This window comes from Herpailurus yagouaroundi, unplaced genomic scaffold (genome assembly GCF_014898765.1).
Source record: "Herpailurus yagouaroundi ecotype Mexico unplaced genomic scaffold, PumYag 160, whole genome shotgun sequence".
Taxonomy (NCBI): domain Eukaryota; kingdom Metazoa; phylum Chordata; class Mammalia; order Carnivora; family Felidae; genus Herpailurus; species Herpailurus yagouaroundi.
Genome location: NW_024412401.1, coordinates 50,808,805 through 50,834,247, shown reverse-complemented (window position 1 = coordinate 50,834,247; position 25,443 = coordinate 50,808,805). Strand labels below are relative to the sequence as shown.

Below are 25,443 nucleotides of genomic sequence, written 5' to 3'. Positions count from 1 at the left end.
TCCTGGAAGCTTCAGGATTATTTGTTTCCACTCAGCACACTAACTCACCCGTTGCAGTAACCAAGATTGACTTACACGTGAAAGTCACATGACTCAAATACCTACCCAGGCTAGTCAAAGGTGGGAGGGAATTCACTGATGCAACTGGGGACCTAGAGTTAATCTCAGCTTCAGGAACAGCTGGATCCAGTCAATGTTGCTAAGATGTCTCTCACTCCCTCTTTCGTTACTGCTTATCTCTATGTCTCTATAAGGTGGCTTCATTCTCCTGCCACAGTCTGTCGCCACATAGTGTAAAGACAGCTGCCAGTTGCCCTTATAGCCTATTCTTCAAGCCTGAGATCCAGAAGAATGCCCATTTCTCAGCATTTATACAGTACTCTCATAGAATTATCCTGATTGGCCCTGCTGAGTCACATGTCCGCCACCTAGAACCAATCACTGGGGACATTAAGACAGGGAACCAAGTTGGGCCCTCTAGTCGCGTGCCCAAGTCTCCTATCAACCTGTGGAGTGTGGGACACAGTTTCTCCAGAACCACGTGGAATGGGGAAGAGTCAGTGCCCCAACAGAAAAAGGGGTGCTGAGCTGACAAAACAGCAGATGTCAGAAGAGCATACTGTGTAGGATCTGTTGGAGAAAGAAGGTGGATGTTGGTATCCATGAGAGGTGTGGGTGGAAAAGGCAGGGCAGCACCGGGAATGCCCTGGGGACCCAGTTGAAGGCGTGTGAACAGTGAATGCTGATGAGGTTTCCTCTGAGAAGAGCCTGAAGCCTCCTGTTGGGCAAGTCCTTCTGGCAGGGCGAGGTGTTGGCTTATAGCAGGGGAGAGGTCAGTGCTAGACACTTTACTTGCATTATTTAATCCTCCCAACCACCTTAGCAGGGGGGTGCTACTATCAATCCCCACTATATAGACAGAAAACAGAGCTCAGAGTGGCTCGGTAAATTGCCCGAGTTCACACTACCTCTGTGCTGGTATTTCTGACTCCACTTCGCCCCTTCTACCCAGGATCTGCACCACGGATGACCGCTTTGCTCTCGTCCCATTTGCAATATCTTTTTTTTTTTTTTTTTTAAGGTTTATCTATTTATTCTTGAGAGACAGCGAGCACAAGCAGGGCAGGGGCAGAGAGAGAGAGAGACAGACAGACAGACGCCAAAGCAGGCTCCAGGCTCTGAGCTGTCAGCACACAGCCCCACGTGGGGCTGGAACCCACAACGTGATACCATGACCCGAGTGGGAGTCAGAGGCTTAACCCACTGAGCCAGCAGGCGCCCCCATTTGCAATATCTAAAAATGAATAGCAAGGAGGTAAGGGTGTCACCAGAGCAACCTAGGGCTAGTCCTGCCCCTCTAGAGAACTCAGTCATGTCTTCGAAACCGGCACAATCCTGCAACCTGGAGTCGCACCGAACACCTTGAGCAGAGCCACCCCGGGGGCTGCACGCATGCGCGAGGCCACGGGTTAGGGGCGGGCGGGGTGAGAGCCCGAGGGGGCGGGGTCAGGGCTCGCGCCTGCTCCTCCGCTTTCGAAAGTTACCTGGCTGGTGGGGGCTGGGGTTGGGGGAGTTACCAGCTGCGCGCGCGCCGGCCCCGCCCTCAACCTCTTCAGGCACCTGTTGGCTCGAGGGCCTCCTCGGCCGCAGCTGCTATCCAATAGGCAGCCTCCCCGACCCAACCAGGCCCCGCCCACCTCCAGGACTCACCAATCCGCGAGTAGCCGCGGCCTCTCTCCCTCAAAGGGCCCGCCCCTCCCGGCGCTTCTTCCGGGTGGGGCCCCGGGCGGAGGAGATGGCTCCCTGGGCGCTCCTCAGCCCTGGGGTCCTGGTGCGGAGCGGGCATACTGTGCTGACCTGGGGGATCACGCTGGTGCTCTTCCTGCACGATACCGGTGAGCCGGACCCCGCGCGACCCCGACCCACCCTATCCCGCGTGATTCCCCAGACGTTTGGGTCTCACTGGGTTCCCTGCTGAAGCCCCAGAAATCCTGGGATTCACCCGACTTCCGCCAGCTCCTGAGCCTCTTCTCCATCTGTCATTCCAAGAGCCACCTGCTTTCTGCCTAATACCCAGTTGATCCCTAATTAATCCCACCATCTTCCTGATTCCTGCCAGATGCCCTGTCTATCCCAGGACCCAACCGGTGCCCACCAGATCCCGCGACGGACTTGAGCCCCCATCTCCCCTGATCCCGAGACCCACCCGGTCCTTCCCAGGATAACGTCCCTCCGTAAGATTCCGAGGATCAAGTAGATCAAGAACTGGCATCCTGCCCATCCCCACGGCCACTAGGTGCCCAAGTCCAGGCTCCCCACCTTCCAGGACAAGAGAACACAGAGGGGGGCGGCCTGTCCCGCATTTCCCCACCCTCACTTCTTGCCCAGTAGTCCTCGTCCACCTCACTGACCCACCCCCACTAACATCCTTCCCTCCTTACCTGGCAGGCTGCCTCCGGCCCAACTTCTCACCCTCACTGCCACTCTGGGAAGCCCCGCTCCACCCTCCTTGCTCCAGCCTCAACTCCTGGGCTGTGGGTGTTGTCACTTTCCTCCCAAGACCTTAAGTCTCCTCTACCGCTTTCACCCTTCAGCCTAAACACCTGCTCAGTCTCCTCATCAGAACGGACCCGCCCCACCCCGCCCTGCAACCCTGCTTTCCTTCTCTGCTCCTTTTCACAACCAAGGGACACCAGAGCTGTCCACACTGTTATCTAAATGCCCCTCCCTCTTCACCTCCCCCTGCCTCCCACCCCTGAAATCTTCATTTACTTCCATGAGTTGGACCCTTCCTGGCCCTGCCCTCCTCTGTCTCTATCTCATGGGCATATCAAACCTAGCTGGTCTCTCTCTCCCTATCATGGAGCCAAAGTCAGGGATCCCTCTTCCCTCTCCCCTACATCCAGTCAAGTCTGGCCCCTTCACTCCCTTACCCCTTATCTATCCAGCCCTTTGTCTCCACTCCTCCTGCCAGTGCCCTTGTCTGGCTACCCTCCTCTCCCTCCTGGATAGGCTCTGCCCCCAGGCCTCCCCCTGCTCCCCTATCCATCTTTCCTCCAGCAGCAGGAGGGTTTTCAGAAACAGATCTGACCCTATAACCTTCCATGGTTCCCTACTGTCCTACAGATAGAATGCAAATGAACTTTTTTTTTTTGGTGGGGGTGGGGGGGAGGGAGTGCTGGGCCCAAACTTCTCCCTCCTGTACTCTATGCAGTGGCCACACTTGACCACTCATTACACCCCATCTCCAGGCCTTTGCTCAGCCAGGGACATACTCCCCACCTCCAGATACACCCCTACACATGGCCTCCTGTTCAGCTCCGGCCCCGGCCTCACTCTCCTTCTCCGGCCTCTCCAGCACTGCGGCAGTGGGAAGAGCAGGGGGAGCTACTCCTGCCCCTTACCTTCCTGCTCCTCGTGCTGGGTTCCCTGCTGCTCTACCTGGCCGTGTCGCTCATGGACCCGGGCTATGTGAATGTCCAGCCCCAGCCGCAGGTAACCAGGGGGGCCCCTGGGAGCCTGAACCCTTCCTCCCACCAATAGGAAACCCAAGGCCCCTGTAACAGTCTCATGCCAGGATCTATGCAGAGGGCTTTCCTGGGGCACCTCCATGAATCCTCTTAGCAGCCCTGCAACCCCCATCCTCCAATGAGCAAACCGCCAAGGCCCAGCAAAACAACTGTGACAGAGGTCACAGCTTCACTTGGGCCAGGCACTCTCCCACCCTACTGCCTCCATTACACTGGGGATGGGCCCCGCGTGCATACCCGGGGCTAAGCTAGCCCCCCAGGGAAACGCCCACCAGTGCCCTCTCCCTCCCAACCTAATACCCTGTCCCCCATTTGCAGGAGGAGGTCAAGGAGGAGCAGACAGCCATGGTTCCTCAAGCCATCCCCCTTCGGCGCTGCAGATACTGCCTGGTGCTGGTGGGTGACCAGGGACCTCTACGGGAGGGCGCAGGAGCAAGGTTGAGACTCCTTGACCTCCTGCCTCTCTCCCCCCCACCCCCTCTGTGGCCTCATCACTCCCCTCAGTCGTGGGCCCAGAGGGGAGCTGGCACTGAGCCCGCCTCCCTTTGTGCCCACAGCAGCCCCTGCGGGCCCGGCACTGCCGTGAGTGCCGTCGCTGCGTCCGCCGCTACGACCACCACTGCCCCTGGATGGAGAACTGCGTGGGGGAGCGCAACCACCCGCTCTTCGTGGCCTACCTGGCGCTGCAGCTGGTGGTGCTTCTGTGGGGCCTGTACCTGGCATGGTGGGTTCCACGGCCGGCCTGGGCATGGGGGGAGGGCGGGCAGCATGCCCCTACAAGGTGCCCCTTCAGGGGCCTCGGGCCTTCCCCCAAACGGCCTGCCCGGAGGGGCTCCCCGGGGCACCCCCGCCCTCCCCCAGCCTTGGTCTCCATCTCTGTTCCTGCCCTGCAGGTCTGGCCTCCATTTCTTCCAGCCCTGGGGGCTCTGGCTGCGGTCCAGCGGGCTGCTGTTGGCCACCTTCCTGCTGCTCTCCCTCTTCTCTTTGGTGGCGGGCCTGCTCCTCGCCTCGCACCTCTACCTGGTGGCCAGCAACACCACCACCTGGGAGTTCATCTCCTCGCACCGCATCGCCTACCTCCGCCAGCGCCCCGGCAACCCCTTCGACCGCGGCCTGACCCGCAACCTGGCCCACTTCTTCTGCGGATGGCCCTCAGGGTCCTGGGAGACCCTGTGGGCCGAGGGGGAGGAGGAGGGGGAGGAGGGCAGCAGCCAGGCGGTGTAGGGTTGCTGGAGGCAAGGCCACCATCTTGTGCCTGAAAACCAGAGGGGCTGCCCCCAGCTGGGGTCGGCGTTCGGAGGGCCTGGGGTTCTTCACTCCCCCCCGCTCCTCCCAGGCCTCAGAGCAGAGCTGAAATGACAGAGCTCCCGCCACAATAGGCAGTCCTGCCCTCTGAAGGAAGGAGAGGAGGCAGAGGACCCGTGGGGGGCTCGGGCACAAGCAGCCTGGGCTTCCGAGACCCCCCACACCGCCCCCCAAAGCCAGGATGCCTCCATTGCACAGTTTTGTAAGTTTAATCATCCGTAAAGCAAATCAAATATTAAAAAACCAAACCAAACTCCTCCTTGCTGTGCCGCCCTTTCTGGTCCAGGCCTCCCAGGAGGCAGGGGCGGGAGGGGAGGGGACCCTGCCCAGTGACTGAGCGAAGCCCCCCACAGCAGCTCTGCAGCTGCCACTTCGAGGCCCAGTGCCCACCGATACCTGGCAAGGCCTGGGCCTCCGGGGCAGACGGCTGGGCAGACGGGGCAGACACACCAGAGAGGCCGTCAGGGCCCCAGGAATCCCTCTGACACAAAGTCGAAGTCCCGGAAGGCAGCCTGCTGGCGGGCCGTCAGGGGGCTACGGGGGTCAGGCGGGGTCAGGGCCGGCGGCAGCCCCGTAAACTCGCCCTCGAAGTAACGCAGGTCCGTAGGGCCACGGAGGGTAGGCAGGAAGGGGGGCTGGACGGTGCGGGCGAGCAGGGCCTGCCAGTCGGTGGTCTGGGGGTGAGGGCAGAGCTGCCTGAGACAACGGAACAACGGCCCGCGTGGCCAGGCGACACCTCCCACTGTGCCAGGCACCCGGGAACACTCACCCTGAAGAAAGGCTGGGTCTTGATCTCCTCAGCATCCCGCTCACCCGCCCCGAGGCGCTGCTCCGGGCACTTCTGGAGGAGCTGGGCAAGAGGACTGGGGTTCACGGAGGGCATCACACCCAGGCACTGCCCGCCTGCCCAGGCATCCCAAGTGAGCTGGACCACAGAGGCCCCGAGAGAGTGGGTGGTGACGGGGCAGCCGTTCAGCCCAGCCTAGCCCTGCAGTGATTACCTTCTGAAAGAGTTCAAGCCCTTGCACCGACAGAAAGCGGGGATACGGGGCGTCCGCATTGACGATGCAGTCAAATACCTCCTCCTCAGTGTCCCCGGGGAATGGACACTATGGGGAAGGGGGCTCAGCAGGCTGCATGAGCCACCTCCACCCTGCCCCAACCTAGAGGCCCCGGCAGCCGGGGTCCGGTGCTCACCTCGCCCACCAGCATCTCATAGAGCAGCACACCCAACCCCCACCAGTCCACAGCCCGTGTGTAGGCCTCCTGGGTCAGCACTTCCGGGGCGAGGAACTCCGGGGTGCCGCAGAAGGTGCTTGTCCGGTCCCCAAAGCCGATCCCTGCAAACCAGCATCCACACTGATGCCAGCCCGACGTGTCTCATCCATATAACTTCAGTTGTAAGAATCAACAGCCAACTCTTACGACCTCAGGCACCGAAGGTCAAGCCAAGCCCTGCCCCGAGCTCTTGGAGGTGAGGACAGTTTTTTTTTTTTACGCCATCTCACGGGAGGAAGCAGAGCCTTTGCCAAGCTCACAAAGAAGGGAGAACCCGATGCCCTCTCCCATCCTGAGTACACACGCTCTCCCCTGGCTAAGGGTGCACTGGGGCTCTTTAAGAGTCTCTAGGGCTGGGAAGGAAGAACCAGTGTGTCCAGCCGGTCCCTGGAATGCACGCTGGGGTGAGAGGCAAAGGCCACTTGCCCGCTACCCTGCTGGCCTGAGCTGGGCAAGCAAGGCTGGAGGACATGGGATCCTGGACAGGAGGCACCCACCTTCCTTACACAGCCCGAAGTCCGCGATCTTCAGGAAACCCTGGGCGTCCAGCAGAAGGTTGTCCAACTTAAGGTCCCTGAGGGTGAGGGGGACAGATCAAAAGGGCCCGGGAGTATCACAGGAGGAGGGCAGCCTCTGCGCCTTCACCTACCCCCCACCCCCAGCACCCCCGGGGCAAGTTACCTGTAAATGATTTTCTTCTCGTGTAAGAACTGTAACCCGAGGACCACACAGGCCAGGTAGAACCTATGGGTGGTGTAGGGGGTAGTTCAGGGCCAGGAGGTGGGGGGGCGGGGGGACAGGGCAGGGAGGCACCAGGATGGCCACAGCCTGGGCATCCCTGGATGTCCCAGCTCTAGTCAGCTCGGACTAGAGCCTGATGCCAGGGGTAGCGGGTAGGGAGAATGGGTGTTTCTCTGGACAGTGGCCCTAAGGTTGTTGCCCACTGACAGCCTACCCTTCCTGGGCTCTTCGATGGTGCCAGGAATGATGCCACGTGTTCTGATGCCTTACCCTCCTACATCCTCCCAGCCACCTGCTGTCGATAGTCATCATGTCTCGTTTTCAAATGAGGATCTGAGACTCCAGGTAAGTGATGCACCTGGGAGTCACACAGCTCGTGGCAGACTTAAGACTCCAGAGCCTGCATTCTGGTGGGCAAGAAAGAACTCCAGCTGCCAGTCACTTACTCTTTACTGGTTGCTGTGCCCAACAATTTAATACACATTATGTCCATCCACTCCACAAGCCTATGGAAGAGTTATTATTAGCCCCATTCACAGCTACATAAACTGAGGCCCAAGGTCACAATGCTATGGGAGCTGATAAGACAGTTGATAACCAAGGATCTGAGCCAAGGCCTCCCTGACTCCACACTCTTCTGCTGATGGGTATCCTGGGGGAAGCAGGATGAAGGGAGAGGGCATAGGGAACCAGGGAAGGCCCAATGGAAGAGGCAGACAAGAGGGATGGGAACCCACCGGGCCTGGGGCTCAGGGAAGACGTCCTCGTGGATCTGCATCATGAGGTCACCACCGGGCGCAAACTCTGTCACGAAGCAGGCGTGGCTGGAGGTCTGGAAGCAGGCGAGGAGGGACAGCAGGAAGGGGTGCCCTGTGCGGCCCACAGCCTCCAGGATGCGTTTCTCGCAGTACAGGCTGCGGAGGGCCGGGGGTGGGTGTTAGAGGGAAGAGAAACCACTGCTGGCTGCGTCCTGCCACCCACACAACACCCTTGGCTTCTCTGGGTCTTCAATGAAAATGCCAGGCAGGTAGAATGATGGTTTCTACGTATCGGGCAGAGAGAAGAGCGGACCTGCCCAAGAGCATACAGTTAACAACCGCAGGTGCTAAAAAGAGAACTCAGGACTGGCCCCAGCGGGTCACCTCTTCAAAGCCCCTGGAGCACTCAGCTGCCTTCTGGTGCCACTAGCCCAGGCCAGCCACCCGGGGTCCCCTGCAGGGCTAGGTGCCCACTGTCCCGACTACACACCTCTCCATCTCGTCCCGGCTCAGCACCTCCTGCTTCTTCAGTGCTTTGATGGCGTAGTATTTCCCCGTCCCCTTGAACTGGACCAGGAGGACCTGGGAACCAGAGACAGCTTGGGCTCCAGGCGGACAGCACAGGGGAGCCTTTGCTGCTCCCGCCCACTGCCCCATGGATCACAGCATCCCCCCAGCCAAGGTGCTGGGGCCTGCTCACCCCCTTCCATAGCACCCTCATCAGCCCACTACCTTCCCGAAGTGTCCCCGGCCCAGCACGGCCAAGCAACGGAAGTCCTGAAGGCGGGGGGGTTTCCTGCAAGAGAGAGGGCACAGGATTCCCCCTGGGATAAGAGCTGGGCCTCCATGAAGAGGTGCTCCTAACCCTCCAGGGCCGGTCCTGGGCTGTCCCCACCAATAAGACTGGAAAGCCTAGGGGCTGGGGTGGGGGTGGGGGGATTCAGGGACAGTGGCTTCCTAGAGTTCCAGAATGCAGCTAGAGCTCAATAACACGGGTTTAGTGAGTATGAACAGAGAGCAAGGGGCATCAGGTGATGTGTGAATGGACACACAAACACCCAAGTGAGCAGACAAATGACGCAAGCCCATAAGTGAGCCTGACGGGGGTACCTGGTGGCTGAGGCTGGAAGCGGTGGCCCGAGTCGAGTCCTGGGCTCCATGTGGGGCCGTTTGGTGCGCTATGAGGGTAGAGGGGTTCAGAGCAGAGCAGGGCTTCCTTCCCTGTTTCCCTCCAGCCCTGCCATTCCCACCCCAGCAGCCCCCAGGACTGCCAGCATCCTCTCACCGGTATCTCCTCGGGGGTTGGCTCCGGGGGCAGGTAGAGACGTGGGGGCTTGGGCGGGGGCCTCACCTCTTCTTCCAAGGGGCTCTTCTTGGGTGAGAAATCAGTATGTGGAGAAAGCAGACACCTGGCAGGGCACAGGCAGACGGAAGAGCTGTGGGGACGGACACACAGCAATGCCAAGAGACAGACAGAGGGTCAGAGGGAACAGAAAGACACCAGCTGCACCTGAAGAGAGGCAGACGTGGCAGAGAAGCAGGCAGCCACGGTGACGGGGCTCCTCACCTGGGCGAGGCAGGGTTGGCAGCTCCCCGGGGCGTGGCTGGGGTCTGGGGGCACGCTCTGGGGGGGCTGATCGTGCTTGGGGAGCTGCAGGGGGGCAGCAAGTTCATGACCAAGCGCCCCCAGGCTGCCATGTTGAGATTCATCTGGGAAGCCCTCAAAAAGTCCTGACCTGGGACAAAAGGCGGGGGCTCAGTCCCACGGCCCCCCGAGGGCCCCTGCCCTACCCTCTAATTGCACAGCCCTCTCCCGTCCACACCTCTGCGTTTAGAGAAAATGCGTTTCTGCCTCTGCAGCCGGGGCCTCCTCTCAATGACAGGATCACAGAAGGTCACCTGCGTGGGCAGAGGGCAGGGCTGGAGACCAGTCCCCTCGCACCCCATCTGTCACCAGGGTACCTCCCCGGCCTCCAAGATCCCAGCCTAAGCCCTCAGCGTCAATGATGCAAGAGCCAGAGGGGCCCAGAGGGATGGATTCAATGTCCACATTGGTACCAGTGGGGAAACTGAGGCCCAGAGAAGAGAGACACTTGTCCAGGGCCATGCATGAGGCTAGGCAAGTCAGGACCAGGATGCAGCCTCTAGACTCCCACGCGCTCCTCAGAGAGGGGGCTGGGAATCCTTAATTCTTGGAGACCTCCTCCCTCCAGGCCTCAATTTCTACTCCTATGTGTGGATGAATCAAATAGTCTCGAAGGCCCTTCTAGCTCAGATGGAACCAGGGCCCGTGTCGTCAGGGGACAGGGTAGGGAGCACCTGGGCAAAGAGCAGCCCCTGGGGCACCAGACTGAGGGAGAGCTGGTGACAAGCGTTGTCCAGGAAGTCCTCCAGCCGCAGGAAGGCCACACCACACAGCTGCCTCCAGTCCCTCCAGTGCACCCCAATCTCCAGCTCCCGGGCCTGCGTCGGGGAGGCCAGGTTGAGGAGTGGGGCACACGTCCCTACTCGGCCAGCCTTCCGCTCCGTGGCCTAAGGTCACCCCTGCCCGCACCAGGGCCAGCCTCACCCGCTCCAGGGGGACAATAAAGGTCTGGTCCCAGGACTGCTTGGTCACTGGCCCCCAGCCGGTCTGGCCCACGACACGATTGTCCACCTTCAGCACAGCCAGCACCTCACCTGCAGGGCCAGAGAGGGAGCTCAGGGCAGGCGAGGAGTAGAGGTGCATTGCTGCCCCCAGCGCCCCGCGGCTCGCTACTCACTGGCCAGCTCTCCTCCGCCACGCTGCTGCTTGGCCCGGGCCCGAAGCCAGCCCTGCGAGGGGCTCCCGGCCAGCACAGCCGCCGGGGAGCGTCCGGGCACGGCTGTCAGCAGCTGCTCACAGCCCAGGAGACGGACCTCCAGCGTCCCTGCGGGGAGCGTGGGGGACACACTGTCAAACCCCTGCTGCATCCGGGTCCCCTGGGGCCCCAAGAAAGCTACCTTCTCCTGAAGATGGCTGAACCCAGACCTTGCCCGCATTAGGCCGGGGTGTTTCGCCAGGAGCCTGAACCAGCTGAGCGGGAAGGTGCTGGCCTCTCTAGAAGCCACTGTACTGTGTCCCAGGTGGGAAGTTCAGGGTTTCCAAAGTCAACATGCTTAGATTGTTTGTTGATTACAATTCAGCCACCACTACCGGGACACAGATCCAGCTCAGGGATACGAAAGAACGTTCTAGGAGTCCAAACCGCCCAGGACCAGGGCTGTGAGCGCCCCTAACCCTGGCACTTGACACACTGTCACGGCTAATCCCTTGAATAATGGCTTCGCCGATGGTGTGCCCACTAGGCCGGCCTCGCGCCTAGCGCCTCACGTGCAACAACTCACTGAATTTTCACAGCAACCCCATGAAGGAGGTGCCGTTATCACCCCCATGTTACAGAGGGATACACTAGGGGTCCAGGGAGGGGAAGTCAGCTGCCCAAGCTCACGTAGCTAGGGGGTGGTGGGACCGGGATCAAAACTCTTCTCCGAAGTCCTCCCATCTGTGGTTCAGGGTGCTCTTTGGAAGAAGGGCAGAGCCCTGAAGTGGGAGGGACTGACTCCCGGCTACCTGTCACGGCGGTGGGCTTCACGAGCACCCCTGAAGGCTGGGGTTTCCCAGACACAGCAGTCCGCAGCTCCCGGGCCACTCTGCCACGCAGAGGGTGGGCAGGAGGCAATCCCTCCAGCAGCTGCTCCAAGGCCAGCCGCAGGAGATCCAGTTTCTGGGAGGACTCCTGGAGCTGGGCCTGAGCCTACAGAGGAGATCAGGCAAGGGAGGACAGGCCCATGACCACTGGCGACCCACACGCCCTCCCCGCAATGAGGTCTAGACAGAATGTGCCTCCTGTTTCCTCACCGCCACCCCGCACAGGCCGTCCGCGGGTGCCTCCCACCCTGGTGGACCGTGGTGTGGAGACAGACACTCAGAGAGGGGCAGCGATGGGAGGGGACCACGGCCTGACCTCAGCCAGCGCCTTCCGGTCCTGTGTCCGCCGGGTACCCAGCAGCTTCACCACGTTCTTGGCACCCTCGGCCACAGCGGCTTCAATGCGTAGTCGATGCCTTAGCTCCTCTGCCAGCAGCTCAGGACCTGGGAGGAGGCGGTCAGCCCCCAGGCCCCGCCCTGCCCGGCCCTGCCCGGCCCCCCCGCTTCTCAAAGCCTCACCTGGTTCAGGGGACCCACTGGCTTCCAGGCTGCTAATCTTCATTCGCAGCAGGGCCACCTTCAGCTGGCTGTCCCGCAGCATCTGCTGGGCAGCTGCCAAGAGCTTCCTCTCCTGTGGGGTTGCGCCACATGCCCATCGGACCGGGGCTAGCCCAGAGCCTCCCTGGTCAGACCAAGGTTGAAGCCAAGCCTCCCTTGGTAGGCCAGATGCTAAAGCCAAGGGCCCCTTGTTAGCCTGGATCTAGGGCAGGGCCTCCCCCTTCACACGAGACAAGGGCTGGGGTCAAGCTTCCCACACCATGTCAGAGCCGAGCTCCCCACATCGTCCTGGGAGCTGGGACTGGGGGTGGGCCTTCCCAACTAGACTGGGCTAGGACTTCCCATTAGACCGAGTTGTGCCTTGTCTGTTAGATTAGGGGTTCGAGCCCTGCCTGCCCCACCAAGCTGGGATTTGGGGCTGTGCCTCCCCCGTCAGACTAAGGGTTAAGACCGTCTCTGCCTTATGGGGTCACTGGCTTGGTTGCATTCTCCATCAGGATGGGGGCTGGGAGCTGAGAGGGGCTGAGAGCCCAGCCTCTCCCCATCAGACCCCAGGAGCCTCACCTTGGGCGTGCCACTGGCGTATGTGTGCGTCATGTTCTCCGCCCCCTGCTTCACCTTCAACTCTACCTGCAGCTGCCTCTGTAGAGCCTCCAGGTGCCGAGCCCTTGGCTGCTCTGCAGGTGGCTGGGGTCCCGTGGTGGCGGGTTCTGTGCATAGCGTGGGACACACGAACCCCTTACCCAGAGCCGAGAGACCCCCTACCCTATGACCTTGCTCTCTCCCCCGACCCCCAGCTCCCTTCTTGTCGCAGGGGACACCTGAGGAGGCTCTGAGAGCGGTCAGGGCCAAGGTGGAGAAGCTGGGTCAGCCCGGCGCGTCCTGTCCCCCAGGGTCTGCTCAGACTCGTCACTCACCGGCCAGGCCGGGCCCGGGCAGCAGGATGCGCGCGTGCAGCGCCCTCAGCTCCCCGTGCAGCTGCTCCAGGCGGCGGTTGGAGGCCCGCAGCAGCTGCTGTACGTGGCCCAAGTGGCGGCGGTCCGTGGCCACCCTCCGCAGGTTCTCTACACCCTCCTTGATCTTCAGCTCCTTCTGGATGGCCCGGCGGATCACCTCTTTCTCATCCTCTGGGGGCTGCTGGTCGGCCCCAGACTGTGGAACGGCAGAGGAGTAATGCCCTCAGTCCCCGCCAGCGACCTCGGGTCTCCGCAGACAGAGAGGAAGGTGTGCTCGGCGCCCAGGGTGGCCCCCCGGGGCACCTCTGACCTTACAGCTAGTACTCCTGGGCCAGATGGAAACCCTAGGGCTACCCAGCCTGTCCCCGCTCCTGTCCCCTCCCATTAGGGAGGAGGGAGAGCGGAAAATTGTTCAATGTTTGCAGTGGACTCTTGAACAGCACGGGTTTGAACTGCAAGGGTCCACTTATAAGCAAATCATTTCCTGTCCTTTTTTTTTTTTTTTTAAGTTTATTTATTTTGAGAGAGAATAGAGAGCATGAGAGGGGGAGGGGCAGAGAGAGAAGGGGGTGGGGTGGGGCGAGAGAGAGAATCCCAAGCAGGCTTCTTGCTGTCAGCACGAAAAGCGCAGCACGGAGAGCCCGGGGCAGGGCTTGAATTCACGGAACCGTGAGATCATGACCTGGGCCAAAATCAGGACTCGGACACTTAACTGACCAGGTGATCCTATAAGCAAATTGTTTTCAACTGTAAAACCAACTTTGTTTACAGGACTATAAATGTACGTGTCGTCTCTTCCTTACGATTTTCTTAGTAACGTTTCCTTTCCTCTAGCTTACTTTATCGTTAAGAATACCATATAATGATACACATAACGTACAAAATATGCGTTAGTCAACTGCTGACAGTATCCGTAAGGCTATTATTAGTTAGGTTTGGGGGGAGTCAAAAGTCACATGCAAATTTTCAACTGCCTGGGCGGTCGGCACCCCGACCCCCCCTGTGTTGTTCAAGAGGCGAAGGCACAGGGTGCTACTGGGTGCCAGGGTCTGTTCTCAGAGCCTTGCATACATGAATCCGTCAATCCTCATAACAATCCCACGAGGAAGATGCAGTTACTATCCCCATGTTACCAGCCCCAGATGAGGAAGCTGGGACACAGGTTAAGTAATTTGCCCAAGGTCACAACACCGAGAGGGAGATGCCAGCCTCTCCCCGCCCCCCCCCCCCCCCCCCCAGCCACGCTTAATCAGACTGCTCTGAGGTTGCGATCCCAGCTAAGATTTGGGGCCAGAGAAGAGGCTAGGGAATTACCCAAGGTCACATAAAGAGGGCAGCCAGAGGCCTGAGTCGGGGCCAGGGATGTTCCCTCAGGTAGCAAAGCGGAGGCACAGAGAGAGGCTGAGGAGGTCTCCGGGGGCCACTCCCAGCTCAGCTACTGCCAGGTTGGAGCAAGGAATAGGAAAATCTCCTTCTCAGAGGCCATTTCAAACCAACCAGTGCCAAAGCTGACCTCAGCCCAGGGTAACCCACGATGCCCTCCACCCCCCATGGACCTCCGCCTTACCTCTCGGCTCTCCATCTCCTGAGGCCAGTGTGAGGGGTGCCGCCCCAGCCTCAGGGAGCCCCCCCACCCCAGGTCTCTGCTGGCCCTCTGGCCTGGCTGTCAGAGGGCAGGGGCGGGGCTCAGGAAATCCTCTGAGGGCCCTAGGCCAGAGGGCCAGAGCCAAAGGCCTGAGCAAACAAAGATCCCATGGAGCGGGGGGCCCGGCCACCGGGGTCCTGAGTCACCGAGCTGCCGTTGCTGGGCGGAGGTTCACAGGAAATCGGAAAATGTGTACAAGTCACTGCTGGAACAGGAGGGGGGGGAACCTCCGGAGGAAGGGGGTGGGAGGGGGCAGACGCAGTGCCTAAGGTTGCTCCCGCCGTTGGGGTGGGGGCACTCCAGGAGTCTTGTGGAGGACATTTTGCCTTTGGGTGTACCCCCTGGTCCTGTCTGCTCTGGGCTGGAATCCTGCCATGTGCACACACGCCTCCCCCTTTCTGCTCTACAGCTGGGACCCTATCTTCTTTTTTTTTTTCAACGTTTTTTTGTTTTTGTTTTTGTTTTTTTTTTGGGACAGAGAGAGACAGAGCATGAACGGGGGAGGGGCAGAGAGAGAGGGAGACACAGAATCGGAAGCAGGCTCCAGGCTCTGAGCCATCAGCCCAGAGCCCGACGCGGGGCTCGAACTCACGGACCGCGAGATCGTGACCTGGCTGAAGTCGGACGCTTAACCGACTGCGCCACCCAGGCGCCCCTGGGACCCTATCTTCTACACAGATGCAATGACCCCACCCCATTTGCTCTGGGTAGACCTGAACCCCTCCCTCCTCAATGACAGACAAGCACACAGCTTTGGCCGCTGTGTCCACCAGCACGTATCTCCAGCGCTGGCAGGAACCCCGCCCCCCTCGCCATTTGGACTAGAACCCTCTGTGTACCCGGAGGTTCCCGCCCAGGTGCTGGGCCAGGTCCCCCATCTCCATGTGCCCAATCCCCACATGACTTTGTGATCTGGGAAGGACCCCCACAAGTGCGCAGAGATTGGCCCCTTCCCGGGCCTTCCTCTCCCTGCACGCACGTTCCTCTCCCCCCCCCCCCAGGACCTGTCCCAAGCTGCCCCCCACGGTCCCCTTTGCTTTCTAGGCAGATTCCCACCGGTCTTAACAGTCCCGCCTGGAAGAACGGATTGGGGGAAACTTTAGGGCCCATGCCGGTGGCCCTGACTGCGGATTCAGACGTGCTCATGCGCTGGCCTGACTAGAGGCTCTGAGTCACTTGGGGGTAATTTGGGGACGTTTCCAGGGGGCACGAACGACTCCCCCCGAGCGCCCCCCCCCCCCATGTTCAGGTCTGCCCCGCGAGGTTAGCGAAGCCCGGGGCAGGGGCTGGGAAGGGACCCGGGAGGGGGTGAGGGTCGGATCTAGGGGACGCGACTGGAGCTCGCGGCGCCCGCGGCGTAAATGAGACTCCCCGACCCCCTTGGCCCGCGCCCGCAGCCCGGCCTCTCCGGGCGCCGTTCACCTGCCGCGGCGCCCCCTCCTCCATGGCTCCGCTCGGGCCGCTCCGCCCCTCCTCTCGACCACTGCGGTTCCGGAAGCCCCGGCCCCTCCGCCGGGACTTTCAAACTTGAAACTTCCCGGGAAGCGGAGCCGGAGCCGCGGGATCGGGCGCCCCCTCCCGAGGTCCGCTGGCCCTCGCGGGACCTGGGAGCAGCGCCGCCTCTCGGCCGCGAGGGGCCGGCGCCGGGGACCCCACTCAGCCGCAGGCCCCCGCGCCTCGCCGGCTGCGGCGTTCCGCGGGCTCTGGGGCCCCGCGCCCCTTTTCTGAGGCCGCCGACCCCCGTCCCGCGGTAGAAGGGCAGGAGGGACATTTCTCGGGCCGGGGCTCTCTAGCTGCCCTAAGGGCCGGCCGGGGGACGATAGCGCCGCCTGCCGGCCGCGGGACGCCGCCAGGGCGTCCCGCCCGCTCCCGGCTGGGTCAGCCCCCTTCCTCGGAGCCCCGCCACCACCGGGTTCCCGCCCCTAACTTTCTCTTCGTCTTAGATCATTGGTGTAAAATGGGCTAGTCCCCAGCCTGTGGCCCCCACGGAGGCTTGGCCTTATCTAGAGTCACTATAAGAACGTAAAGCCTCATCCAAAGCTTGCCAAATTACAAATGACAGATGAATAAACCAAACATCTCTCAGGCCACCGCCGCTCAGCCAGAGTGGAGTTTTCTGTTTCAGCCAGAGCCACCGTTCTTCCCTTGTCCTAAAGAACCCACCTAAACAGGAGACACAATGAAACCCCAGGAAATAGCCCTGACTTCAGGAAAGCCAACCAGTGGGCACTAACTGCCCTGGGAACGGTTTGCCATTCCTGCGTAAGGAATCCTAGTATCCTGTGCTGACTAGCACTGTGCCAAGACTTCACTGAAAGGAGCCCGGTCCAAGGGGCTGCAAGGGAGTAGGGGGCAAATACTGAAGGTGGGTGATTTGCCGACTTGGAATAGGTGCCTTCTAGTGCTTTCACTGAGAGAAACTATGCCCGGTCTACTTTGCTCTGACCACCTCCCTCACGATGGAGTGGAAAAAGTGATAATGGCAGGCTGCGGGCAATCCTGCAATGGGAAACCGAATGACACCAACATAAGCAAAGGCAACTCGGTTCGGTGGGGCACATGCCTACACTTCATAATCAGAGACAAGTCAAGCCACTTTTACACATATGCACATCAGAGTTGCCAAGGGCTTAGACAAGAATGGCACGCAGTAGGCTCTTCTAAATGAGGATTATTATCAAGGTGCGCTGAGCTGAATGTTAACCATAATTTAGAAGTCAGCTTCTGACTGCAGGTCATAGGTTTCGGGGAACGAAAACACAACTGGCAAAGCTTCCCTTTTCAGGAGAGTGTCTATCTCCCATCTTGAGAATCATTTGTCTACTCCTACAGCCCAGAAAGTGGAATTCTGTGGAAGAACTCAGAAATGATTCCCCAAGTTCGCTGTGTGTTTCCCTGGCTCACTGGTCAAAAAGGGGAAGGAGTTCAGAGGTAGCAGGATCCAGGAGCCCCAGGCTGGGGCAAACCCACAAGGAACCTCCAGGCTGATGGAGGAATCTGACCAGAGAGCTGTATCCTATGCCTGACGGTGATAGTGTAATTTACGAAACAGTAACCCCTTGGAAAACTGAGGTTCCCTTCACATTCAACATCCAGTGGATGGTGAATGGTGCAAACAACTCTCCAGCTAATTGGCTGTTAAAACTGTAAAAACATCAACCCGAAAGGAACGAAAACACTTCCTAGCAGGGCACATTAAATTTTTTTGTCCTTTCTACACCTTTCTTTTTTCCTTCCCTGTACTGCAAACATCAATCCATCTACATTTTGGATTCGCCTTTCTTCGGTAGTATGAGTACACAACGTCACCAACTAATCAGCTTGGCACATACCCTCCACTATTCTAATCACAAAGCTGCAACCCTCTTCCCCTCCGACCTGTTAAAAGCTCAACTTCTAAGTCTTCATGAACACAGTCACACATTCAGGAGGAAATGGTCACTGCAGGGGTGGGGGATGGGGGAGGGAACAGACTTTTCAAAAATGATTAAGATGTCCTCTTTAAAGAATTGGAATGGCTATTCAATTGGACTCCTGAGAACTTGTCCTGATCTTCAGGAAATCCTGAAAAGTCTTTACCCTTTGCAACAGAATTCCATTCTTGCATGAGCCAGAAAGAGTTCATAGTCAAACCTAACAGAAAAGGCAGAAAAAACCAAACCTATGTTTCTGGGGCCAAGTGAAACCATGAAGCCAACCATTATGAAACAGTAATGACAATAAAGATTACCAAAAATTAATCTAGAAACACCAGTGACTAAGAATCCTCTGAAGCCCAAAAGGCCCCCCAAATCCATCAAGCCAAAAATCTGCAACTTAAATTTAGCAGCCAGAGAGCTAACACAAGTGAAACAGGCTTTAGCAGATGTCAGCCGGACAAGACAGGCAGGCTTATGGACCATTTAAACCCTACATCCTAGAGCCTGAGCTGGGCGAAACTGTAGGGGCAGGTCACAGAGGTCAGAGAACAGTTAAGTCTTTTAGAAATCAGGACATCGAAGGAGAAACGATCTACCAACTGGAGGGAGGGTCTAAAATAGAAGATTCCGCTAGGTTTGAAATGAAATGTAAACATCTATTACCAGCTACTGCTCTCCATGCCCCAGTTCATGTAGCTATTCCCTCATAAACAGTTTGGCACAGCTTTGAAGTTTGGAAGAGGGAGTCCCCTTCCCAGAGAAACTACCTCAACAGCCACCATTTATTTACCCCTTTCCTTTGAAATGTCCTTGTAGCAAAGGAGCTTTAAGCCATTCATCGGGCACTTTACAACACACACTTGCCTGAGGGCCAGCCCAGAGCTCCTTTTGCAGTCGGGCCCAAAGCACACCTGCTACACTGTAGCCACTTTCCTTTCTCCCAGCCTAGCATTCCCCTCACGCCCTTTGCAGGCACAGGGCAATCTAAAAGGTGATGGCAATAGTTGGGAGGACTTTTATCTTTTAAGGGCTGATTTTTTTTTTTTTTAACCACATTCCCAAAAACAAAAGAACATTCTATAGTCCGACTAAAGGGACCTATAACCGGACAGCCCTACTCAACGGCCCTTAAGTCAGTTTTCCTAAAGATGTAACTCTGTGAAACAATAATTACAGGCCTACTGAATGAGCAATTCATTCAAGTGACTATATTTCCCCCTCAGCAAAGAGCCCTTTAAATGTTTTGACTTCGACCTGAAAAATACTCAAATCCCTTCACGAACTGACTACATCCCAAAGAAGTTATTTTCCCGTGACCTTTATACATACCCTTTCGGATAGATGTCGCTTCGGCTATACTGCTGGAGGATATGAAGAGTTTACCCCCTTCCCCAGTCACTATGAACACAAACCACACAGAAAAACTAGCTTATCATCTGAATCCAAAAGCAAGTAACATTTCTCTACAAAACAAGGAGAATGACCCCAGTCAAAAAAAATCTTTATGTTCCTTTATTGGAGCAAGATTCCTGACCGGTATACAGTGATGTAATTACTAAACATGACCTGTGCAGAAATTACATACTATCCATCTAGACAGGTTTTCATTACACTTTGCCTATCGATGGAATAGTTCCATTTATAAAGTTTTATACATCAAAAAGCTTTGAATTTGACCAGGCTGTCCATGAATTCATCTCTGAAAAAGTTAAGTGGCATTTAATTTTAGCTACTATAATTTACAGCATTAAAAAGCTTATGCGTTAGGTAGCTTCCCAAAATGTTATTCTATGCACAACGGCATTTAGCAGAGCCGAGCCCGTCATTCTCACCCAGATTCACAGACAGGTCTCGCTTGAGAGCTACGTGCTAAATAGCTAGTACTTTGAGACAAAAGTACTCCTGAGTTTACCACCAGTACGGACTTCTTGTCTGAGAGTCTGTCTTCTCAGCCACGTTTCATGGTGCCAATGAAGGCACGCCAGCAACTGCCCTGTGTGTAATTCGGCATTAGAGCACCAGGTCTGTCTGACAGTGGTGGCAGGCACTAGAATTATATCCAGGTAAATAAAGGCCCATTTTCGAAAATGCCAATTCGAGATACAAATCAAGGGCACAGCATAATCATAACGGACTTCTGGGCAATCTGGTACCCCGACTGAGGTGGAGAATTTCAGAAGCTGACGGCAAATCGTACCCATGATGGTTCCCGGATTTGGAGACATTAATACATTGATTCAAATCCCTTTCTGAGTCCACACAAGCCCTGAGGTCACCCTGCAAAGTGCGTATCAAAAAACACGGAGTCAGGGTGACAAAGTTTGACAATACGTTACACAAGTCAAACTTGGAAAATCATAATTAAATACACCTGTTCTGAGAGAAAAGCATCAAAATCCTTTGTGTACACATTTAGTTTTATTGTAACAAAGCAACTTGTACACTTTTAACGTTTAAAACTGAGCATCTTTCCTTTCCAGTGAAACAAAAAGAAAATTTAAAAATAAACAGGAACAAAATTACAAGAGAATGTCAATTCCAGATAAGATCCTACAGGTTCTGCTGATTCTCCCATCGAGTGGCAGGGCTCAAATCATCATTAGGAGAGAATTTTATTTTAAAAGTGTCATCTTCAACTGCCAGGATGTCCGTTAAACATCACAATTAAACATGCCAAAGGAGAAGCCATGTTGTCAAAATGCCCACTTAACCCACCCAAACATCTCAAACCCACCCTTTGCTGACCTTCTATAACCCCATTTTTTTAAGTTTTTTTTTCTTTTTTTTAAACAAGAGAAAGTAGACAGATACATGTTGGTAAATGCTAACTGTCCATATTCACATAGAGACACAGTGTAATCTCTGAGCCCAATATACAGAGAAAGGAGGAAAAAAGCTAGAATTCTATGCACTACTACACAGGGGCCTAGCCCCCTCCAGCTTCCAGCAGAGCTAAGGGAGCAGAAGGTTTTTCTTTTTTCCCACAGAGCACGGTGGTGTTGATTCCATAAAGTTTTTGTTGAGACAGGAAGGGATAAAAATGAATTTGGAACAGAAAGGGGTAGAGATTCTTTTCCCACTGTATTCTGCTCAAGGTATTTCCCCCCAAAATAAGTTGAGAACCATGGTATAAAGGGAGAGAAAAGAGACTTCAAAAAACAGGGCGAATGAGCACAAGAGGAGGAGGGGGAAAAAAAAAAAAAAAAAGACTGCAAGTTGCTCCCAGGGACTGGAGAAAATTAAAAAAGGAAGGTTGGAATCCATCAGTCGTCTTCTCCTTCATCCTCCTGTAAGAAAGGAAAGTGGGCAGTTAATCTCCAGGGTTAATTCTAAGGTCATTCCCCAACATTCGTACGGACACTCATGGACTTCCATAGGACACACTGATGCACTACGGGGACATGTCATTTTACGAACGAAGCCACAAATCGGTCTGTATCCAATCTCAATTGAACAACCCAGTGATGCTGTTTCACATAAATTAGTTAACTTTTCAGCGCTAACCAAAATCTGACCTCTTTCACACCAAGTAAAACAAACCAAGCAACAATCTACTTCTATCTGACTAGAAGGATTTTACTGTTTGTTCAAAACATGCAAATCTGCTATTTAGATTTCTCAGAATCTGACCAGCGGCACTACCCATATCACTTTCATTAAGTACTAGGTAGGGGAAGGGCAGAACAGAGTACGAACCACAAAAGCAGAACTGGTTACAGTTAAAAATCACTGATATAAGGACTTGACTAAAACTTTCTTCCATCTCGAAAAACTAGCTCATCTCACCTACAAATCCTCCCACCGTTGGCCACACCTCTATTACACAACATATACAACCCACAAAATAACAGGGTAAGTTCTTTCAAGATTGGTCTTCTTTGGACTTAACCAAATTCTTTTTTACCTCTCCTTCCTCCCCCTCATCATCATCTTCATCTTCTTCACCTTCATCCTCATCTCCTTCTTCGTCAATATCTTCCAATCCTTCTTCTTCTTCATCATCATCATCATCTTCTTCTCCTTCCCCTTCTTCGTCATCCATATCAGGAACCTTCAAAAACAAAAACAAAAAACAAAAAACAAACTACCTTAGGAACTCATTTTCCAACAAATGAGACAGATACAACCTTGAATTAAAAAAACATTCTCGACTCACCAAGTAGTACTGTAAAGGATTGGGCCAAATATCATCTTTGATGACCTCCCCTAACTCATCTGCACCCGCATCAGAATGGTCAGTAAACCAGGTGAAAAAGCTCTCTGGTTCCTCATGCTGTCTCTTCCTGCTGGCTTTATTCTGCGTTTGACTTGAACGTTTCGTCAAATCCTAAACGAAGACAGAAGAACTTCTGACATAGGTTCTCCACAACACTTAAATTTCCCTCTAACTTAAGATTTTAACACAAAAGCGGGGGGGGGGGGGGGTGGGGGGGCAATCACACTAGTATGTCATCTATACTTGTCATCTAAAAGAAATTATAAAACGTACAGCAGATAAAAACAAAGTCCTAAAATTCTAGGTCTGCAAAGACGTCAAATTTTTACAAAAAGCTTCTCCTATAAAGGGGCCGTCTAAATTTCACTACTTTACATACAAAATTAGTTCCACTTTGACAACCACTACCCATAACACAGTATAATTGAAAATGGGTTCACTGCATAAATGTAGATATAAATGCAATCTGGCAAGTACCAAGCCATTTGAAAAGCTCAGTAACCCATGTAGGAATCAAAGAAATTTAGCCCGTTTCTTGAAAAACTCAACACAATAATCTGACAGCTCCAAGCTATTGTATTTGGCTCTAACACATTGGAGGGTTTTTTTGTTTGTTTGTTTTTCTTTTTCTTTTTCTTTTTTTTTTACATCTTAAGGGTTTGCACTTAACACATTACCAAAGCACCAAGCATTGGTAAGAGGTTCAACTAAACCAAAATACACAAAATGATACTTTTGCCCAACATTCCTCAAATACCTTTCCAGATTTCCATTTGATTTCAGTGGACTTTGAAGATGGATCACCACTCTCATTCAGATGAAATTCTTTGGAGAGAACTTTATTTTCGAAGTAAGGGTTTTCATCAAAATACTACAATAAAGAATTGAGAATTGGAAATCAATACAAACAGCTCTTCTAACCAAAGCTTAAATTAATTTCCACAGTGGCAAACAAGATCACTTATTGATACTTACAAAATCTATTCTGTAACCTGATTTAATATCTTCAAATTCTGTCACTTCAACTCTTGTCAAATAATGCAGAGCCTCTTCATCCTCCTCCCCAAGCAGTGCAGACACTGGACCAGCAAATTACAGGTCAAATGGATATTAAACAGACAATATTAACAAACAATTCAAGTGATGCCTTTTAAAATTTTCCAAATTTAGTGAGCGTCTTTGATTTCATAAATCCATTAATTGCAAACCAGATGGCTCAGTGTCAGGGCTGTCACTATCTTTTACCAAATAATTAAAGGGAATCTCAAGTCAGAATATAGTCTCTTCTAAATAGAGAAAGCATTAAATACAAGCCTCCCGAGTGTTTTAATCTCTGCATGTAACGAACATGTCGGACTAAGCTCTCAAGCAAAGTCCCCCCACTCTTTAACGAATGGACACCCCATACCCTGCAATAGTGCTCTGCCACAACATACCTTGTGGATGGTTGACAAATGTTGTTACCCAAAAATTTGGGATTTTGGCGATCAATTCCGACCTCTTCTGAAAAAATGGTTGGCGGAGTTTGTTATATTTCTGTTCTACTTTCAAAATCTCCTCACTGGCTTGTTCATTAAGTCTGAAGCAAATGAAAAACCACGTTGACAATTACGATATTTGACAAATACAAAAACTGCCGAAACTACAGAATATTTACTTTTTAGCTTTAGAACAGTACAAAGTACTCACTCATAATAACCAGAACACCTAGATTTTTGGAGTGAAAGACGTCAAAACTAAGATGACAAATTGAGCTACTTCACCAACATCCACTCAACAGTTGACAGTTCCTAAAGTAGCCCAACTGAGCATTCTGGTAACATTGTATATTTAAGTTGCCAACTCTATCACCACGCTAACTTCAATTGTTTCCCTCAGGCAGATTAAGTTTACAAAAAAAAAAAAAAAAAAAAAGTTGCTGATCAAGTAACAAAGTTATAACCCAAGCAGGAGCAACACTGATGCCATAATGCCAAACTATCAGAAGCTCAGGCACCCCAATTCAGACAACTTGTAGCCTCTGAAAGCAAACCCAAAGGTCAATGAATATACTTTCTTCAAACTTTTTGATCAACAGAAATATTTCACAGAAAAATAACACTGACCTTTCAAAAATATTTCTAAGTTGTAATCAGCTCCACTTGGCCAGTGGATACAGATTTATTTGACCATAGTTTCAATGATCACCAGGCCGTAAGCTGCATCTCAAAAAACTTCTCCAAAGTAAACTAAGAAAAACTTTACCTGTCTATTTCATTTTGTACTTCATCAATATGTTCAATTGCTTCTTGCTGTTCTTTTTCTGCAAGAAAAAGGTGCATAGGACTCAATACTAATTAGAACATAAAATTAGTTTTCCTGATGTTAACACGACCGGTGACGTGAGTTATACCAATAAAGCAGTTTTTAAAAAAGAAACTGCCTACTACAAGGCATGCTCTCCACGTGTTCACGCCTCTAGTTAACAAATTATTGTTCAATTAAGACTATTCACAAATCATACAATCTGCTAAGCTACTCAAGTCTGCAGCACTTTTTCGAGAGTTCCCTTACAAAAAGGAGACCAATTATTAAAGTTTCTCTTACGAAAGGTAGTGAATAAGCCTTATTCAGAGATTCTTACTGTTTGCTATTCATCACATTATGTATACCTGCCACACAATAGTGCCAGCTGTTAAGGCCAATTCGCAAACCGACCCGTGACAATAAGGAAAAGGAGGACACCACCTAGCTCGGCGGTAGGATCGCTTCTCACACAAAGTTGCAAATACTGCTCAGCATCGATCACAGTGAAGACCTCAGACGTGCCTGACAAATAAGGACCTCGGATCTGCCCCACCGTCGTAGACACTCGACTCTCCCTCCTTCGAACAGGAGCCCCGGGGTCCGACCCCGACCCCTCTCTCCCCTCCAACCCAATTTCAGGCGGGCTTGGCTCCGAGGCGGCCCCACACGATTTTGGAGCACACTTACAGGAAGCCAGCGCGGAGTCAGGAAACTACGAGCCACAGAGGGGAGAGGAGGAAAAGGGGGTGTGCTTCGGGGAGGGTGCCCTTTTGTCCGGTGAGGACTGCAGCACCCACAAAGCTAAGTGGGCGTGAAGGGGCCCGATCGCGCGGTTCACTTCCGGTAACCATCCCGGCTTTGGCGGCCCCCCTGCCGGGAGAGCCCTCGCTGCCAGGGCTGGGAGGGTCGCCGCGGGCCGTCGCAAAGCCCCTCCGACACGCCGGCCCGCCGGGCCAGGCTTCCCCGCGCCCTGCCGCGACGGGCTGGCCGCCCCACGTGGGAAGCGTGCCCGGGGCCGGCCGGAGCATCCTCCCGGGCGCGGGGAAGCCTGGCCCGGCGGGCCGGCGTGTCGGAGGGGCTT

General features: G+C 54.6%; 3 protein-coding genes across 15 annotated transcripts in view; 1 reads left to right on the top strand and 2 right to left on the bottom strand.

The window, feature by feature from the left end:
• The first annotated feature begins 1,734 nt into the window (after positions 1 to 1,734).
• On the top strand, positions 1,735 to 5,092 carry ZDHHC12 (zDHHC palmitoyltransferase 12). 3 transcript variants are annotated; one of them, XM_040482569.1, is made up of 5 exons: positions 1,735 to 1,895; positions 3,359 to 3,495; positions 3,849 to 3,926; positions 4,088 to 4,254; positions 4,446 to 4,647. In XM_040482569.1, the coding sequence occupies exons 1-5, from the start codon at positions 1,796 to 1,798 to the stop codon at positions 4,645 to 4,647; spliced, it is 684 nt and encodes a 227-aa protein (XP_040338503.1). In that variant the 5' UTR covers positions 1,735 to 1,795. The 3 variants fall into 3 exon arrangements, with proteins under 3 accessions (XP_040338503.1, XP_040338501.1, XP_040338502.1); XM_040482567.1 differs by having other exon boundaries at positions 1,739 to 1,895; positions 3,215 to 3,495; positions 4,424 to 5,092; XM_040482568.1 differs by having other exon boundaries at positions 1,741 to 1,895; positions 4,424 to 5,092.
• Positions 5,029 to 16,132, bottom strand: PKN3 (protein kinase N3). Of its 11 annotated transcripts, none has more exons than XM_040482561.1 (22): positions 15,864 to 16,132; positions 12,758 to 12,992; positions 12,405 to 12,550; positions 11,802 to 11,913; positions 11,599 to 11,726; positions 11,205 to 11,388; positions 10,375 to 10,521; positions 10,182 to 10,291; positions 9,932 to 10,075; positions 9,436 to 9,511; positions 9,180 to 9,348; positions 8,898 to 9,000; positions 8,723 to 8,790; positions 8,345 to 8,408; positions 8,103 to 8,194; positions 7,592 to 7,768; positions 6,795 to 6,857; positions 6,611 to 6,687; positions 6,033 to 6,175; positions 5,837 to 5,944; positions 5,649 to 5,685; positions 5,029 to 5,509 (listed from the first exon to the last, which is right to left on the bottom strand). In XM_040482561.1, exons 1-22 carry the CDS (start codon positions 15,885 to 15,887, stop codon positions 5,379 to 5,381), a joined length of 2,538 nt encoding a protein of 845 aa, XP_040338495.1. In that variant the 5' UTR covers positions 15,888 to 16,132; the 3' UTR covers positions 5,029 to 5,378. The 11 variants fall into 11 exon arrangements, with proteins under 11 accessions (XP_040338495.1, XP_040338487.1, XP_040338488.1 ...); XM_040482560.1 differs by having other exon boundaries at positions 5,297 to 5,509; positions 5,605 to 5,685; positions 15,864 to 16,093; XM_040482557.1 differs by lacking the exon at positions 15,864 to 16,132 and adding an exon at positions 13,107 to 13,181 and having other exon boundaries at positions 5,297 to 5,509; positions 5,605 to 5,685; positions 8,898 to 9,048.
• Positions 16,133 to 19,356: 3,224 nt separating this feature from the next.
• SET (SET nuclear proto-oncogene) overlaps positions 19,357 to 25,443 on the bottom strand; it is a 6,931-nt gene continuing 844 nt past the window's right edge. Inside the window, exons 2-8 of the mRNA XM_040482549.1 lie at positions 24,321 to 24,378; positions 23,513 to 23,655; positions 23,052 to 23,155; positions 22,834 to 22,947; positions 22,017 to 22,187; positions 21,765 to 21,911; positions 19,357 to 21,147 (exon numbers count right to left, since the gene is read on the bottom strand). Coding sequence (XP_040338483.1) covers positions 21,124 to 21,147; positions 21,765 to 21,911; positions 22,017 to 22,187; positions 22,834 to 22,947; positions 23,052 to 23,155; positions 23,513 to 23,655; positions 24,321 to 24,378 — 761 coding nt within the window. The 3' untranslated portion in view covers positions 19,357 to 21,123. The remainder of the gene's footprint in view (positions 21,148 to 21,764; positions 21,912 to 22,016; positions 22,188 to 22,833; positions 22,948 to 23,051; positions 23,156 to 23,512; positions 23,656 to 24,320; positions 24,379 to 25,443) is intronic.